Raw genomic sequence first — 17,292 nt, forward strand, 5'->3', positions numbered from 1 at the left:
GCACACAGAGGCACCACAGAGCACAAAGCAGCTCACTCATCTGTCAGACATGCTGCTGCACAACCAGGGCGTGACAGAGGTGGGGGAGGGGCTTACCTTCTACAGGGGGTGAAGTGAGAACAAACAGTGAAAAGAAAGGAAGAACAACATAAATGCAAGCATTTAACTAAACATACCAAAGAGGAGCAAGGGGGAAAAAAATAAGTGTCAACAAAGATGGAAGAGTTTCAGGAAAAACATTTCACAAAACTTTAAGACAGAAAAGCAGCAGGAAGCGCACCGATTGTACAAGGACTCTTGATTCACCACACTTTAGACTTTTCTGCTACATTATCAATTATTAGCACAGCTCAATAAGTTAGAATGTCCTTGAAAAATATACTTTGAGTTACATAATACAGAAAACCCCTACACTGCAAAGATTCACTACACACAATGTATTTGAAGCGTTGATGTTAATGATTCTGGCTTACAACTAATGAAAACCCAAAATCCAGCTTCTCCAACATTTTTAATAAAATACTAATAAAAAAAAATTTAAACAAAGGCTGCTGACTGTACAGCTGTTCAGCAGTCACTGAGATTCTCCGCAATGAGGACGAGCGCTACATGTTTTCTGTAAAACTGCCCGATTTTTCCAGACTATGGCTTCCAGACTTCTCGGTCCTTCCAAAATTCACTTTGAATTTAAGGCAAATATTTCTACAGTGAACAGCCTTTAAATACAGAATCGGGGGGGAAACAGACAGGAAGAGAAGAAGAAAAGACACAAAGGTGGAAAGTAAGGATTTGAGGAAGTAAAGACACAAGGAAGGAACGGTGGAAGCCAGGAACATGGAAAGAAAACACATTTAAAAAAAATTATAAAACTAGAAAAGCAAATGAATCATAGTGAATTAATGCACTGAACAGAGTGACCATAATTAAACTTTTCCTTAAGCTGTAAGCTCAGACTTGTTGGACCCACCTTGTTGGCCCAGGCATCTTCATCCCAGGATGTGAGCTGCAGCACTCTGATGATCTCATTTATCTCGGCGCTCATTTTCTCATAAGTGAAGTTTCGGTTCTTCAGGGCTTCCTCCACACCCTGGCTCCCAGATGTCTTTGTCGTCACAAAGATTTTTATACCTAACCGAGTAAAAAAAAATAAATAAATAAAAATCTCATCAACAAGAAACACAGGGAACAAAATAAACTTATGTCAAGACAAAAAGAAGTCAGTGTGGTTACCTGAGATGAGGATGGGCAGCAGCTCTTTGACCGTATTCATGGAATTGACCAGCATCACACGATGCTCCTGATGTGTGAGCTCCTGCTGGCGCTCATCGATCATCTTTGCCATCTTTGTCATACCTGTAAAGTGGACAATTTGCAGACTTTCTAGTGACATTTTCTCTGATTTACTATTTAATTAATCAAATGGCACACTGAAATGTTCAAAATTCGGGCTGTGGTTTAATAACGCAACCCTGCTATAAACATTTGTAGGGCAGTTTGTCTCTGTTCCCCAGTCTTTATGATGCTGCAGACTGACCTGGGCCCAGATTCTTTGTGTATGTGATCAAGTCCTCCATTGACTCCACCACCTCTGCCACGCTCAGATATTCCAAGATGCCCTTGCACACACGGATTATTTTGCGGACCTGCGACAGTGAAGCAACGACAAAGGCCGATTCAGACACAATTCTGAGAAAGTACTGATTATGTAAACATGACTGGTCCCTTTTCCCTTAACAGATTCCCTCTAATTATACTCCAACAAAGCTTCCTACTGACATTGTAACCACTTTGTCTGGAATCGCTTCAGTTCCACAGACTGCTGGAGTCACTGCTTTATTATCCAGCGAGGTCCCTGAGCTGCATTGCAAAAACATGATGGCATCGCTGACTGACGACTCCTGCTGACTCCTGCAGACTTGTCAGAGTATTTGATATGTGATTCTAGAGCGCTGATCAGCAACTTCTCCCGGTCTGTTACTGTCCCTGTGCTGAAATGAAGGATGGGGCTGACAGATGTCACCCTTGTTTGATTCAGGGGTTTTCAGACAGAAATATGGAGAGGTCCTCAGACTTGTTTACTTACTTTTCAAGGGCTTTTTGAGGTGGATGCATAAAAGGCAAAACCAGTAAAGCTCCATTTTAAACTCAGCTCTTCAAAGAAGGGATTTATGATCATGAAATTTCCAGGACAGATTAATCAGGAAATCGTTAGACCATTAGATCTGTAATCTTTCCAATCCAAAGAGTAATTTTTCCCCTCAGTGCATCTAAATAAAACTCATTCAGTCACAAATGTTGCCTGACCTTTTGAAACCAGACAACTTATAGTTTTTGATAAATATCTGCAACAGAAAATCTGTCATTTTTAAATTTTAAAGTTTTGTTTCAAGACAAAACATTTGTTCATTTTGTTCAATGAGATGGTGGCATTTAAGAAAAATTATGTAAAGAGAGGAAAAATATATCTAAAAAAAAATCGACACTGGTACATTTAGTCTTATTCTGTTGTAGAAATTCAATGCAACTTTTAGAAAAAATTGAAAACTACTGAAGACTTCAGCATCTATTACATAAAAGCATTAGTTATCTATGGCTCCTGGGCTGCAGGTTGTAAACCCCTGCAAGTAGACAAACATGGAAAGGGCGAGGGCTTATAGCTACTTGTGCAACCAAAGTAAAATACTAGACTTAAAGGTCTCCCCCCTGATTTTACTGAGGGAAGTGGGCCAGAGAGTTGAAGTGTAAAATGTAAAAAACAACAAACAAATGAATGAATCGATACCTCTGCCTCATCAAAAGTGAGGAGCAGGTCAGATGTGCCAGACAGAATGCCTCGAGATCCATCGATGAGGTAATCCCGAGCAGGAACAGAGTACGGGTCAGCTTTCAGCATGGAGGCAGCTTGAACCAGCTTTGTGCAGGCATTCTCCACTCTGGGAAGCAGAAAGTAATTGATATGATCACCAGTTGGAGGAAAAGAAAATGTTTAGGAGGAAGTAGTGCTGATGGCAGCTCTCCAGAAACCTGATGAGTATCATCATCTGTCTGAGGAAACTTTGGTCCAAAATTGACAATTTTATTGTCTCTTCTTGCATTGTTTTAATCTCATTCATGAAAATACAAAAAATGAAAATGTGAAGCTCAGGAGTCGTTATCTAATCGTCCTCTCTAAAAGTGTTAAAAACACACAAAAGAATCTACATAAATCTGAACTTAAAAGAAAATGCAAAGACTTGTTATCTTTGCAGTGCAGGAATAAAAACGTATTTTCTCTAGTTTTGTTTTTTCAGTTAACAATTGTGAATATGACTTTGGATGGATAAAAACAGTGCAATTGTTATTGAAGCCATCTTGATTGCATTCTTTCTATCTTACAAAGTTTTCATAATACCAAGTACTCTTACAAGAAGGAAAGTTGTTTCACACCATTCACAACTATTTCTCAAATTAGAGGTGGCAGGTGTCATCATCACAATATGAATATTGCAAAGGAGCAACTGGAATCCAATATATTTTGCACAACAGTTCTGATGAGACTTCATGGTTTTAGATGATGTACAGCTGGAAGTAATTTTGTTTGGCCTTCTATACTTTGGGACACACACACACACACTCATAGAAGAGTAAACTTTTCCATAAAGTTTCCCAAAAAATAAAAACAGTGACACCAAAGACAAAGATGATTCTTGATTACAAGACATTACAAAAATCTCTTCACTTTGACTTGTAGACAAAAAACACAAAGTCAAAGTGGATATTCTGAATTGGTCTGTTTAACATCAGCCTACGGTTATCATGAGCCAGCGTCTAAGAATACACTGATCTTATTTTGAAATTGCCGTTTCAAACTGTAGCAACTCTAGCCTTCTCTGACTGTATGGAGCAGAGTAAGTGTTGCCACTCCCCACTTGCTACGGTGCACTGCTGGTCAGCTGGCTGAAAGAAGGCTAAAACACCTTTCCCTCACTTGCAAAGAGAGGACAAATTCAGACATTTTTCAGGTCACAAAAAACTACAGTTGGCAATAGATAATTATGTAACCAAGAGTCAACAGCAATATGTTTCAGCAATATGTTTGACGTCTTCTACTTTAAATGAAAGCAAGTAAATCATGCATACAGTTTATGTTAGATATTTGTAGAAATACGGTGTAACCCTGCCACTTAGCTGAAGGTTATCATGCCATTAGAATCTTATAGCAGCCTATGCAGCTTCCAGAGGAATATAAATTATTCAAATAGTTCCCTCCTGGGTACGATGTACCCAGTGATCCCCAGAGCAGGAAAATCTGCCAGCTCAGCTGAGTGATTCACTGTCATGCATGCCACCTGCATTGTACAAGCAGCGTGTCTGTGCATGGAAACAGGCAACAAGCCAAGGACCTGCATGTGTTCCCAGTTCCCACACTTCCTACTTCTGCCTGGAGCAAACCGTAGGAAGACGAACTTTATGAGCGTTTTCCACATTTCGAAGCCAAACAGAAAGGGCTTTGCTCGTTTTTGTCTCTTCTGGCTTTTATATACAGCGCAATGATGACTGAGACTGATGGGAGTCTCTGGAGGGTGAGCAAGACGTTTTTCTGCATGCACCAGATAAAAAAATAAAAAAAAGCCATGCAATCCAGGCTCCGTCTAGCACTATATTTAGTAGGGAGAAGGGTTTGCATTCCAGCACGTGCTGATGGATGACGACAGGGTGACGAAGTGACTTTGAGGCGCCAAATGTGTTAAACCTGACGACCTGTGCGTGCCGATGAGTCTCATCCCTGACCTTGGGATGAGACTCTCAGAAGCCCCCACTTTACAGCTTTTTCCTCATGTAAAACAAAAAAAGTGGCTTTTTTTAGACATACATAAAAATACAAAAGCAGCATCAGAAGCTAATGACCAATATGGCCTTCCTCCTGGAAGGTAAAGCAACTCCTCGCTTATAAAAGTATTTGAGTACCAGAGCAAGACTCTGAGGCACTTAACATGCCATGTCTGACCTTTGTCTGGGCACAGCCAACCATTTCTGCAACAGATAAAGAAAGAAAGGAAGCCAAAGAGAGGCTAGGATACCACACTAGAGAGAAGAGAATTAAGCATTAGTTAGTATTTCTGTGCCAATTTGCTGCTTACTTGATAAAGGCTGGTGGCATATCCCTTTTCATGATCTGGTCCTCTGTTGTTTGCACGGTATCCTTTCCAACCTGAAAAACACAGATGCATTGTTAATTAACCTGCCGCAAATATTTATTTTAAGTCAGATCAGTAGCCCTTCAATCCTGCCACATTTTGGCAATCACAGCTTTTCCTAATCAAAGTAAGGTAAGAATAATTAAAAATCAAACTAAAAACATATGTCTCGTCATTTGTTGTTTATTTCTAGCATGTACTTATATTCTGGAAATTGTGAGGCAAACGCAATCCAGTGAAGTTGTGTAAAAGCCCTGAACGAAAATCAAAAACAGAGCCAACTAAAAGCAGTTTTATCTTCTGATAGCCTAAGGAAGTTGTTCGGAGACATTTACCAGTATGTAGATAACACTGCATATCACCATGCTAATTATTTAAGCACTAAGGAAATTGTTTTGTTGTAGTTTTCTAGTGCATGAGGTTACATGGTTTGCTTGGTTCAGAGTTGATTTGCTGGAAGGTGACCCTCTGCCCCAGGCTCAGATGTTGTCTAGGCTTTATCCATTTTCTTCCAGTATTACTCTGATTGGAACTTGTTTAACCTTCTTTTGTCTCCACACACTGTGTTAGACATTATTGGTCAAAATCAGCTGTAGTCTCATTTGACCAGAGCAACTTCTCCTAGATGTTAGCATTGTCCCCTACATCGGTGATCCTTAATCTCTTGTCGTTGAGGCTGACTGTCAAAGTTCATGGGAAAATATGAGCAATACTTCTTATTGCTCACATTTCACAATGGCTTTGTTCTTCTCGGTCTTCCATGAAGGCCTGATTTGTCGAGTAAAAGTTGTCCTGTGGATCTCTGCAGGTTAACTACAGACCCCATGGTCCTCTTAGCCCAAACTAAATGTTCTACTTCCTCTGCCTACTGTTTAGGTCTGCAGATTTGCAGACTGATCATACATTTTACAATTCCAGATAACAAATTCAACTCTCCCCTGTAGTATCAACTGTCTGTTGTGTTTCCATAACAAACATCTGAGACCTTCATATAACAGCTGGATTTAGAGCTGAACAGACAGGGTTTAGATAAAAATTACACATGTGAACTACTACTTTCAACATTGGTAACATTTATAGACAAATTGTCACACTGGATTTTCTGTCCTTCCACTTCACAATTATGTTCTAATTTGTGCTGGTCCATCACATGAAAACCCAACAAAATACACAAAAGCTAAATGTTAAATGTTAGGGATTTGAGTATTTTTGCAAGGCACAGTATTTGTAGAATCTGAGAACAAACTGCTTTTCCACCAAGGAAAGAGAAAGGGACAGAGTTATAATGTAAAGAGCAGCTGAGCACATATTCCAAACTGTTTCATGACCTCACATCTGGGGAGACAACTCACCCAAGTTAACTGATCGTGGTTGAGCTAATATGAGTCATACTATAAAGATGATTGTGTTGGTATTAAAGTAAATGAGCTCATTCTCACTAAAATTAACTTGTTTCCATTTATAACAATAAGCCCAATATCTCTCATCATGTTTAACTTTAAAATTTTGGTGACGTGCTTGAACATTAGTGGCACATGTGTGTTTTAAGACATCAGTTTTAAAGCAATAAGTAGTCTGTATCGAAGTTGACCAAATTGTCCGTCTGCAGCAGGAAATGGACCATTTCCTGCTGATCATTCAGGATGTCGTCTCTCTACTACTCTGAGAGTTGCTTGTTAATAAACAAGCCTCCAGGCAGTAGCAGAGTCATTCCAGTTGGTTAGCATGGAGGCAGTGTTGAAGGAGAGCAAGCATGCATTTCTCACCCTGTTTTCGCCGCGCTTCAGGGACCCTGAGGAACCAGGGGGTCATAAATTAGGGCTAAAGCTTGCGCCAAACTAGAGCTTAACAGAAGAAGTCATCCCACTGAGCTACCATGATTTTCCACTAATGAGTACTTCTAGCCTAAAGTCAGAAACCACGACAACAACCCAAGTTATTTTGGCAAATTTAAGTGTTTAACTCCCTGTTTGGGTGAGTATTTAAATATTTTAGGAATGTCTTCCGTCATTAAGAAACCATTTCTACGTAGAATTTGTGAGTAGATTTGCTGCAGAACATCTGACATTAGTTATCAAGAGTTCCTCAAATTAAAAACAACTTACTCAAATGACAGAGGGCTGTTACTAAGAGTGTATGCAAAACATATCAAACGTAAATGCAACAGAAGTAGACCTTGAACTTTTGCTTATTTTGTCACATGACTACCTTCAGCTTCAATGTTAGTTTTGAAGTTAAAGAAAATGGATCTTTCCCCGTTTAGTCTGACCAACTTCACTATCCCCATTGAAGGAGAGCATTCCCACACCATGATGCTGCCACCACCATGTTTCATCCTGGCTTATTTGTAATAAAAGTTTCATCTTAATCTTATCTGATCAAAGCACCTTCTTCCACATGTGCTGTGGCTCCTACTCGGCTTGTGACAGCCAAGAAAGACTGTCACAAATGGCTTTTTGATTCTCACGCCACCATAAAGGTCAGTTTTGTGTTGTGCATCACCAATAGTTTCTATGTTGACAGATTCTCCCACCTAAGAAGATCTACATGTTAGCATTTCTTCACTACGGTTTTCTCTCACAAACCTCTTAAGTCTTACTCTCCACTGGCCAAGATTGACTTTACAAATTAGATCATTTTTAAAGGCAATCACTTCCCTTTGGTTTTATTTAGGGCTTAGAGCAAAGGTGCCAAGCATAAATGCCCACCAGAATTAAGACCATTTTTAACTGTTATAAATGGTGCATCTTTTTCTTTTCACTACCCCTATTATGCACTATTTAAGTGGCTATTTTACAAAAGTCACAAATATATTGAAGTGTACGATTGTTGCATGACAAAAAGTAAAAGTTCAAGATGACTGAAGAGCTTAGCTTTGCAAAGCACTTTAGAGATAATGTCAAGATAAAGAAACGACTTCAGATAAACCAGCAATGCAAGAGTCAAACCACACTAACTGGCTTTTTGACATCAAAGACGTAGTGATACACTCGACTAAGAAGCTTGCATTTTCTTCTTTTCAGAACTGAGCTAAGATAGCACTACTTCCAGTCAAGTTCAGACATGGTCTGAACTGCATGCTGGAGAAAGAAAAAAAAGAAAAGATTAATAGAGAACAAAACAGAAGGCTGAATGCAAGTTGTGTTAATGGGTCATGTTTTCCCAAAAGTATCATACAGGAACCTTTGAAACTGAGCAAATCTGACGCTCAGTGTGTTTTCAACAGGTCATCATCGTCTTCCTTTTCCTCTTTCCTTCACAGCCGCTTCCTGTTGTCTGCAGAGCTAAAACAGTCAGCAGCTGCGGCCCATTAGGATTTTAATTTTTAGCCGTTGTTGTCAAGCAGCATCTGAAGCGTTTTACTATTCTGAGCCTCCGTCATGCTTCCGGACCATGTACTCTAAATACCAAAAGCAGGTGACTTTGTCTTTATTAATAGTTCCACACATCCAAGAGTGATATTTTTAAACTACAAGAGATGTTGGGAGAAAAACAATAATTAAACTCCTTGATTTGAAGGAGCAGAAATAACTAGTGAAGATGGGAAACTTTAAAAGGGAGAGAAAGACCTGATGCAAGACACCACCCCAACCACACCAAAATACCATCTTCCCTGAATAGCATCATGAAGAGGCAGCTGTTCACTTCCACCTTCTTAAAAATTTTCACAGACTCATCCTCTTGTTCCAAGCTGCCGCACAGTATCAATGGCTGTCAGTGTCATTTACCATTTGTGCCTGGATTGGAAACACTGGCAGTCCTTTTACCACCCAAGAGTGCGATTGCAGAAACCCTGTGTTGTTGTGAAGTAGCTTGATAGAGTGGCTGCTCTTCTGGAACAGACTTGGCTTTGTTAACAGTGACCCATCCTTCTAAGAAGAGAATAAAGGCCACAGTGACAACCTCAAGGCTGCCAGGAGGACACAGACTGCCCTTTTACATGTTGGGAAGCTTCGACACAATGCTCCAACAGTCATAGTGACCACAACGATATATGATGGCAAGCATTGTTACCAACAGCGAAAAGGATTGATTTTGTGTTTCTGGCTGTTGGTAAGATTTATGTCTTCAAAAGTGAGGCAGTGATTTAAGGCTAAAGCTATTTTTCGGCTTAATCGTGATTAATCAATTATAAATTGTCAACAAATTTAATAACCGATTAATTGACAACTGGTATATGCTTTGTTTTACCCAAAACTCCTCAAGTGGCATAGTTTTAACTTCAAATTCACTAAAGGAATGTTACTTCATTTTGGCAACAAGAATGTATTTTTTATTATTATTTATTTATTTATTTATTTGCATCTTAATGTATTTCTAATACCTTATTTTAAAAAAAGGCTTAAATGAAAGGCTAGTTAAATGAAGTAAAATGAAATCAAGTTAAATGAAAAGTCTGTAAAATGTATAAATAAAATTTTATCCGATTAATCACCAGAATAATTGATTCCTAAAATAATCATTAGCTGCAGCCATACACTGATTATTACACTGCATCCTTTCATGTACCTTTAATCACCTTACAGCCACTTGGTTTTTCATTTATTAAAATATCAATTGACCATTAAGGAATAAGATGACTGAGAGGCTGAACTGAAGGTGGATGCCTTTATCACGAGTCTGTCAAACCCTGTCAGACGTTATTTATTAATTTGGCTCTGGAAGCAGCAGCTCCACGCGGTGTGTCTGAGGTGATGAAAGGCACAAATCAAGCGGCCTCATTGGCCACGGCAAAAACAGCTCCTGCAGCCCGGGAGAGTATGTCGCGAGTATCTCATGTTACAGGAGCTTAACAGTTCATCAAGTGTTGGGGAATCCTGATATCAGAAAGTACAGTCAGAGAAAATGTATCCAAGCTGTGGATTTTCCCCAAAACAAACACGGCTGACAGGCAAGGGCAGCTGACGATTTTTGTTTTACATTTATTTATTGAGATAAGGCTGGTAATTTCAAATATAGGATATATTAAAAGTATATTTAGATGATTGTGTATTATTCATTTTAGCAAAGTTGATACGGAAGGGAAGGAGCTGGTAACGTATACCGTTTCCATCCCAAGACAACCATGTCAATAACTTTGCATTATTATGCCATAATTTTTATATTTGTTTGTAAAAACTGATTTATTCTCGTAGTTCCCAAAGTTGGAATTTTGAGGAATTAATAAGTCTGGAGTCATGAGATTTAGTGAATACACTTTCACTAGAGGTAAATGCACAGTACGATGCTTGTCAAAGATTTATTGAGATAAAAACGTTCCACTATTTTACTGTGGCTTTAATCACTAAAGATAGCCATGTTCGATTTTGAGGTCAGGCCATAACAACCTTCCAAACCCCAAACTATGCTGTATTGTTGTTTTAAATAATCTGTTAGTATGCTACTTAAAAGTATGATACTTTGCTGTTAACTTTAACTGTACTACAAAGTACCTCAACAGTACCATTAGAAAGTTGGAGAACTACTGGACTACTTAATTTAGGCTCATTAATCATGGATGCAAATAGACCAAATTTAGTATTATGGTGATAACTCAGACTTCTAGTCTCACTGAATAAAATGAACTTGAATAGTTAAAAAGGATGAAGTCAGATGACGTTAAAAAGTAATGAGTCGAGCCCTTTGCAGATAGTGCAGATACGGACGTTGCTTTGAACACGTTCAGTAGTCGCCAATACACAATAACAGGAAACATTTCTGTCAAACGTCTGTTGGTCTGTTTTTCATAAGGCATTGAGCCGAAATGTACATTTTTAGTCTAGAATCTGTTTCAGATTCTAGACTAAAAATGTCATGTTGCAGACAGAAAAGAACAGAAAAATATCTGAAAAAGGAAGTAGGTTTTGTGCAGCTGGCTGCTGAATATACTCTAATGATAACAGCATACTGATTTTTATCTCTATGTGCAATGACATGTTGGAGTTCCTGAGGTCCAAAAGCAAGAACTAGTTTTCTGCAATGACAGCTTTTATTCCAATATTTCACATTAACTTTGGAAGTTGATGTTTTCCAATCAATAAATAAATGGAGCTCAACGCAGGTGCATTTTACTCTGTGTCAAGATTAGTCGCCACAGAGGCTATAGATAAACAAAGCAATGGGTTTTTCCTAGAACTGGCTCACTATCAAGTCCCGAGTGGAGGAGACAGCTGACTGGCCTTCCTGACTTGGCTTCCTGAGTTTCCTTTTCAACACACTCCTCCAAGTCACTGCATCCTGACAAATCATCTTCCTGAAGAGAAACAAAATGACCACAGGTGCAGCATGAACCCTTTAGGGATTCATGCCTTCAGTCAGAAAATATGATCTCATTTCAATGGAATCCCCCAACTTGGACTGGACTGTTTCCAAGATGACATAATCAAGCGGCAAGTAGAATCAATTGTCAACTAGCATGGTGTGTGTTTGTATGCGTTTACGGCACAAGTCACTGCATGAATTTGCTTCCCATGTTGAAAAGGTTTCCAGCAAAAAAATGTTCATTTAAATTACTACAACCATTATTATTATTTGTATATTTAATCAAAAACCGCAAAATCTTACAAAAATACTTCCTTATTTTGAATCATCTCAATTTCCTTTAATATTCCCGACTTTCGAGAAGTTGTGACGTGCTGCCTGTGTTGCAACAACGTTGCATTGTGCCGACTGAATTCTCCATCAACGCCTCCGTTCTTCCAGTTGCTGCATATTTTTGGTCTTGCATAAAACACCGCAATATTCTGTAATCTCAGAGATGTTGCCGCATAGCCAGTAAATATACTACACACAGAAGAATCCAAAAGTCATGTCATGACAAAACTTTGCCTCAAACATCCCCTGCATTCTTTTAAACTACCCTTAAAAAAAAAATATCAGCCCGCAAAGGTAATGAAGTAAAACGGGCCTCTAAAAGTCAAGAAGAAGATTATTGAGCAAGACAAAACTGTGCTTCCATCCACTCAACCAGGAAACTATTTAAAAGAGCCATTTAATTCAATACATATATATATATAAAAGATCTGCCTAGCAACTGGGTTCTTGTTGTTTCACTACCTTGCAAAAGTATTCATTAACCTTCAACTGTTTTTCATTTCAACACCTGGTCTTGGGCTGTTAGCATGCTTTGACTGTCATACAGCAACAGTCTTCAGATTTGTTGCAAGACTGACAGCTACCAGAGTCTTTCTGTCCACAGTGGCTTTTTGGAGATGCTTGAATGACATAATCAGTGATATTAATTTTCCCTTTGGGATAAAGAAAGTATTTTTGAATAGCTCCATCCTCCCATAAGCAGCTTTCTAGTCCCTGCTGAGGAACAGCATTTCCAAAGCACCACAAACATGTTTCACAAAGTAGGTTTGCAAAAACTCATTATTTTTCTCTAGAAGTATTGCTTAAGGTCGCACTATTCTATTAGAATATTTCTTACATTAGCTTGCTGCCGCAACAACCATTTGTGTCGTAAACACAAGGTCATTGCACAAGTGTTGGTCAGACTGTACACCAATCAGAGAATTTTCCTCACAGCAAGCAGTCAAAGAAATGTCGGTGACCTGCTTCTTTTAACCCAAACAAGTTTTTTCAGCGTAGGCTTCTTGTTCTTTAAATCCACTTATTAAAAAAAAGTGATCCAAAGAATCTACTTTACCCCCCGCCTCTGAGTGGGGGGGGCTATGTCCTGGCTCGTTGGAATTTCTTCACATTCCTTACATTCATTTCTAATTGAGGTCTCTCTCATTGCCCCGACGACAACAAATCATGCCGAGGACAACTGATCAGTCGCTGGTTAAACAGACAACCAGTTTGTGGTCATGTCAAACTTTCAGTTCCTTGGTTCATTGCTGACGTTTTACAGCTGTACATCCAAGCTCTAAAAAAAGTGCACCTTATCATCTTAGACAGGTTTAAGTCCTTCAGTAGCACACCATGAAACTTAATTTTTTAAAACAATACATCCATAATCTTTAGTAACAATGTTGAATATGGTTTTTGACAAGGACTACAATCTATTTGTGTAGACCTTAACTAAATATTCTGAAATGTATGAAATGTAATTAAGCTGCTAAATCTCCTCATCCAGAGGTATTGCCTGTTAGAACCACCATCTTAAAGTCAAGCAAATAAAATCATGGAAAAAGTCACAGATAAAAGCCGCACAGTATGTTTTTCCTCTTAAGCTTAAGCTTAGTCGTTTGTGACTCAGGAGACTGAAACCAAAAGCAATTACATCTCCAAACCGACTTCAATGATCTCATAACACTATCCATGTTGTAATGTTGCTACAGCAACTGGAAATAATTACAGACTCGTGCACTGATTCAGGCCACTGTTAGAAACATCTGACTATAATTGAAGAATGTACAGAGAGTCTGGCGTGTTTCATCTTCGCAGGGAGATGTTTTTATGTGTCAGGATACGATGGCCAGAGCTCAGTACAGTTTCTATATTTAAAGCTGCAGTGACTGTCTCGCTTTATCAGTTATTGCAGAACCGCATAACCCAAAACGTTATCAATTCAAGTAGAGTCCCACAGACAAAAACATTTTGTCTTTATTTTGAGTCGTATTTCCTCTCATTTAGATCTGGTTCAAACTTAACTAAATTACATATTTTCTATACAATCTCAGGTCTTACAACCAAAATAGAATAACTTTACAAGCTAACAGACATTTAAATATTTTCTAATATTGGTGACAATTAGTTAAATATAAGCTAAAGGCAAAAAAGTTCCATATTCTTTGAGGGATTCTGTCTGTGCTTAACATAAGCAGCACTTTCTAAACAGTGAAACTGCAGTTTTTCCCTGCAAGTTTCCAAAACCCAAAGGGTGTAATTACCACATAACTACATGATTAAACGATTAAGACATGGTCCTAGCAGCAAAAATACATTTTTATGGAGTGCTAGTAGTAATTGCTATACCTTTTAACCCCTCTTTTGCCTCCAAAGAGGAAGGAAGTCTGGTTGGGTGTAGACATAAATAATGGACAATGATGGGTCAAGACCAAAGGTTTTGGAGATTTGACAAAAACAAAGAAATAAAGCTTGAAACATGCTAGGCCTACACAAGCGCAGCTCAATCATTTATTATATCATTAAAGTACATTTATTTAAGCAGTTACATTCAAAAATTACAACTCAGAATTATTTCAGATTAAGGAATATATTTTGAGTCTTTACTTTGCTTTTTTAAATTGTGTGGCCCTGGGGAGCTATATTAATTAGCAGTTTAAAGTAAGAACAGTAGAGAGAGAAAAGACATGCATTAAATGGGCCAGATCGTGAATTGAACCATGGGCAGCTGCATCAAGGACTAGAACCTTGGTTGGTCTACCACTAAGCCACAATGCCACCCTACTTCTGTTAGTTTGAATGATGTCAGGATACAGCTAATGAATGCCGAAATTTGTTTCTCAAAAAGCTATAAAATTGCATAAAATCACAGAAAAATGATTTTTATCTAGAAATGTTATGGCTTACACCATCATGGGAAAACTGCTGACTTGACAATTGTTTAGCAGACAGTCATTAACATTCTCCACAATGACAGCAAGTCATAAAAGATCACTGATAAAAAATTAAAAAAAAAACCATTGCTCATAGAGTACTGTATTCAGGCACACTGATTGGAAGTTCAGTGGAAGGAAAAAGTGTCTTAGAAGAAGATACAAGAGTACTGAAGGTCTGGATTGTTACTGACTGGATCAAACTCTTCAGATTTTCAGATAAAAATACATTTTGTAAGAGTGGAGAGACACACAATTAAAGCTGCTTAAGGCACACCGGCAAGTTTCCACAGTTGGTTGTAATTTGTTTGGATCAGTTGGGATCCATGTCATATGCTGATGTTGGTTAATTTGGTTTATAAATCGATTTTGCTAGAATGAGCTTTAAAATGTGTCACCCTCTGACAGTGCCAGTCTGCCTTAACAAGATTGACACGGGGTGAGCAACACATTTGGTTTGTCTCTTGTGATAGACAAAGAAAAAGGAAATGGCAATATTTCCTTACATGGTTTCAATGATAGCATACCAGTGTCACTGTGAAAACACCACTGTGGGCAGATCACAACTAATTCTAAAGATACCCAAAACTGTAACTGTCCTGCAGAAAGAGGGTGTGTTTCATTTCATGTTTAAAAGTACGACTGTCTGAAATGCGTAATTACTAAGAATTTAGATATTATAATTCCACTGAGGGCGGAAATGCAATATTTCAGTATGTCTTAAAGAGCTTAAAGTTTTACATCTTTACCGCAATAAGGAAACACTTCAATATCACAGTACATTAAAAAGTAAGTCATTATACAATGAAATAGGATTTATAAGAACAATTCAGAGTTCATTCAACTTTGTATGAAAACTGGACATTTTCAATGCCTTCTAGGCAATAGGACCACGTTAGATTGAGAAAATCCCAGATTGCAGTTTTCTGGCCAATCACCAATCTTTAAAAAGCCTGATCTGCCAATTCCTATACAGATTTTTTGTCTGAAAAGATGTTAGGGTGAGTATTGTTAGCCGCGCATGTGCCTTCATGACCTGGTGGGCGGGTCTGTCAGTCAGCCCTCACTCATGACAGAGCAAAACGAGGCAGTGGTTCATTTTCAGACCTCTGAGTAAAATTGATGGATAAGATCAGTTTCTTATGCATGTATCGGCAGATCGCTGATCTCCCAAAATGAAGGACCGATTTAAATTCAATTCAAAAATATTTTATTGTTAAATTGAAATTAAAGTTGTAACTCATATTAATTAAAAAACTCTTCAAAGAGTTATTGTAGACTATAATGGTGGTCAAGAAGGATATCGTGTAGCTGTCTGTATTACAGCATTTACAGATTAATATTGTTGAAATATTTGTCTGAAGTATAAGAGATCCATTCTTCAATGTTGGAGATCAGCTTCTGATTGAATAAGAAGGACAATTACAAGTCAATTAACTGTCTGATCTATAAAAGATTGTTTGATGTTTCATGGCAAGATAAAAAAGGTAACTAATTACCTAGTTTTTACAGGTTTCAAAGTACATTTTAAATCTATCTTATTGATATACTCTTGCATTTCTATATGAATAGTTATATTAAATAAACTTGCCTTGCTATCAATTAAAAATTATTTTATTTCACCACTTTATTAAAGTCTCTCTTTCATACAACTTTCTTTTATTGTTGTTGTTTTTAGCAACTCGTTAAAATCAGATCAAAGTCATTTAGTTCCGTTTCTTTTAAGTTTAGTTCTTTTTATTGGCAGGTGTGTGTTTGGTGGTTTATGTGGTGGCTATCGGACGGGTTCGTCCAGGGTGCCAGTCATGCCAGAACCGCCTCTGTCAGTAGTTTGCCCACACCACTCAAGCACTGAACTAGTGCCTACGTAGAACTATGGCAGTCAGCTACTCAGGAGGGCAGGGCAAGCTTTGAAGGGGAAAAAGGGCGTCACTGCCCTTTGCCCCGACTCTATTCACTTCAGGAAAAGTTTAATACCCAGCACACATCTCCTCTGTGGTTGCGTGCAAGGAAATTGGGGATTTTCATTCGTATTCTGGCTGATGAAGGCGTCGTGTTTTAACGTTTAATTCAATTCGAGAGTGAAAAACGTGGGACAAAGCGACAGGTAGGCAGGGTTACCAACCCCAGCCGAGCCTGATCAGACTGGACTTGAGAGTTTCATAGACAAGAGGAGGAGAAAAGTTACTCACACGAACCAGGTTGCTAACGGCCGCCTGCACGGCAGCCACCGGCGCGGACAGATCTGGGATAGCCTTCCCGTCAACTTCACCTTCCTCGTGCATTATCACCAGATGGGATATTTGCTGAGCCACCGGCTCCAGGATACTTTCTATCGTCTTCGTGTGGAAAACCGGCATTCTGACAGTTTTGTATATCTATCCGATAAGAATGTCCAACAACTTAGGGCAGTTTCCCCCGCAACAAAAAGTCCTGCGAGAAAAAGCAGCTAAAACCGCAGCCAACCGCCTTTCTTTCAGCCAGGGCACAGCGTGAAGACTTCAACTACTCCTGTAAACCCATCAACTCAAAGAAAAAAAAACTCCCGAATTTAGCGTCATCCTACCATCCGACCAATCAGAGAGCGAGTAGAAAGGGAATTTCGTGTCCCATTGGTCAATGGTAGT

General features: G+C 38.7%; 1 protein-coding gene across 1 annotated transcript in view; it reads right to left on the reverse strand.

The window, feature by feature from the left end:
• Positions 1–17,171, reverse strand: part of LOC103481817 (vinculin) — a 31,474-nt gene extending 14,303 nt beyond the window's left edge. Inside the window, exons 1-6 of the mRNA XM_008437579.3 lie at positions 16,858–17,171; positions 5,121–5,191; positions 2,783–2,933; positions 1,535–1,643; positions 1,231–1,353; positions 968–1,128 (exon numbers count right to left, since the gene is read on the reverse strand). Coding sequence (XP_008435801.2) covers positions 968–1,128; positions 1,231–1,353; positions 1,535–1,643; positions 2,783–2,933; positions 5,121–5,191; positions 16,858–17,025 — 783 coding nt within the window. The 5' untranslated portion in view covers positions 17,026–17,171. The remainder of the gene's footprint in view (positions 1–967; positions 1,129–1,230; positions 1,354–1,534; positions 1,644–2,782; positions 2,934–5,120; positions 5,192–16,857) is intronic.
• Positions 17,172–17,292: the final 121 nt, after the last annotated feature.

The sequence above is a fragment of the Poecilia reticulata genome, chromosome 19 (assembly GCF_904066995.2).
Source record: "Poecilia reticulata chromosome 19, P_reticulata-male-v2, whole genome shotgun sequence".
NCBI classification, from domain to species: Eukaryota; Metazoa; Chordata; class Actinopteri; order Cyprinodontiformes; family Poeciliidae; genus Poecilia; species Poecilia reticulata.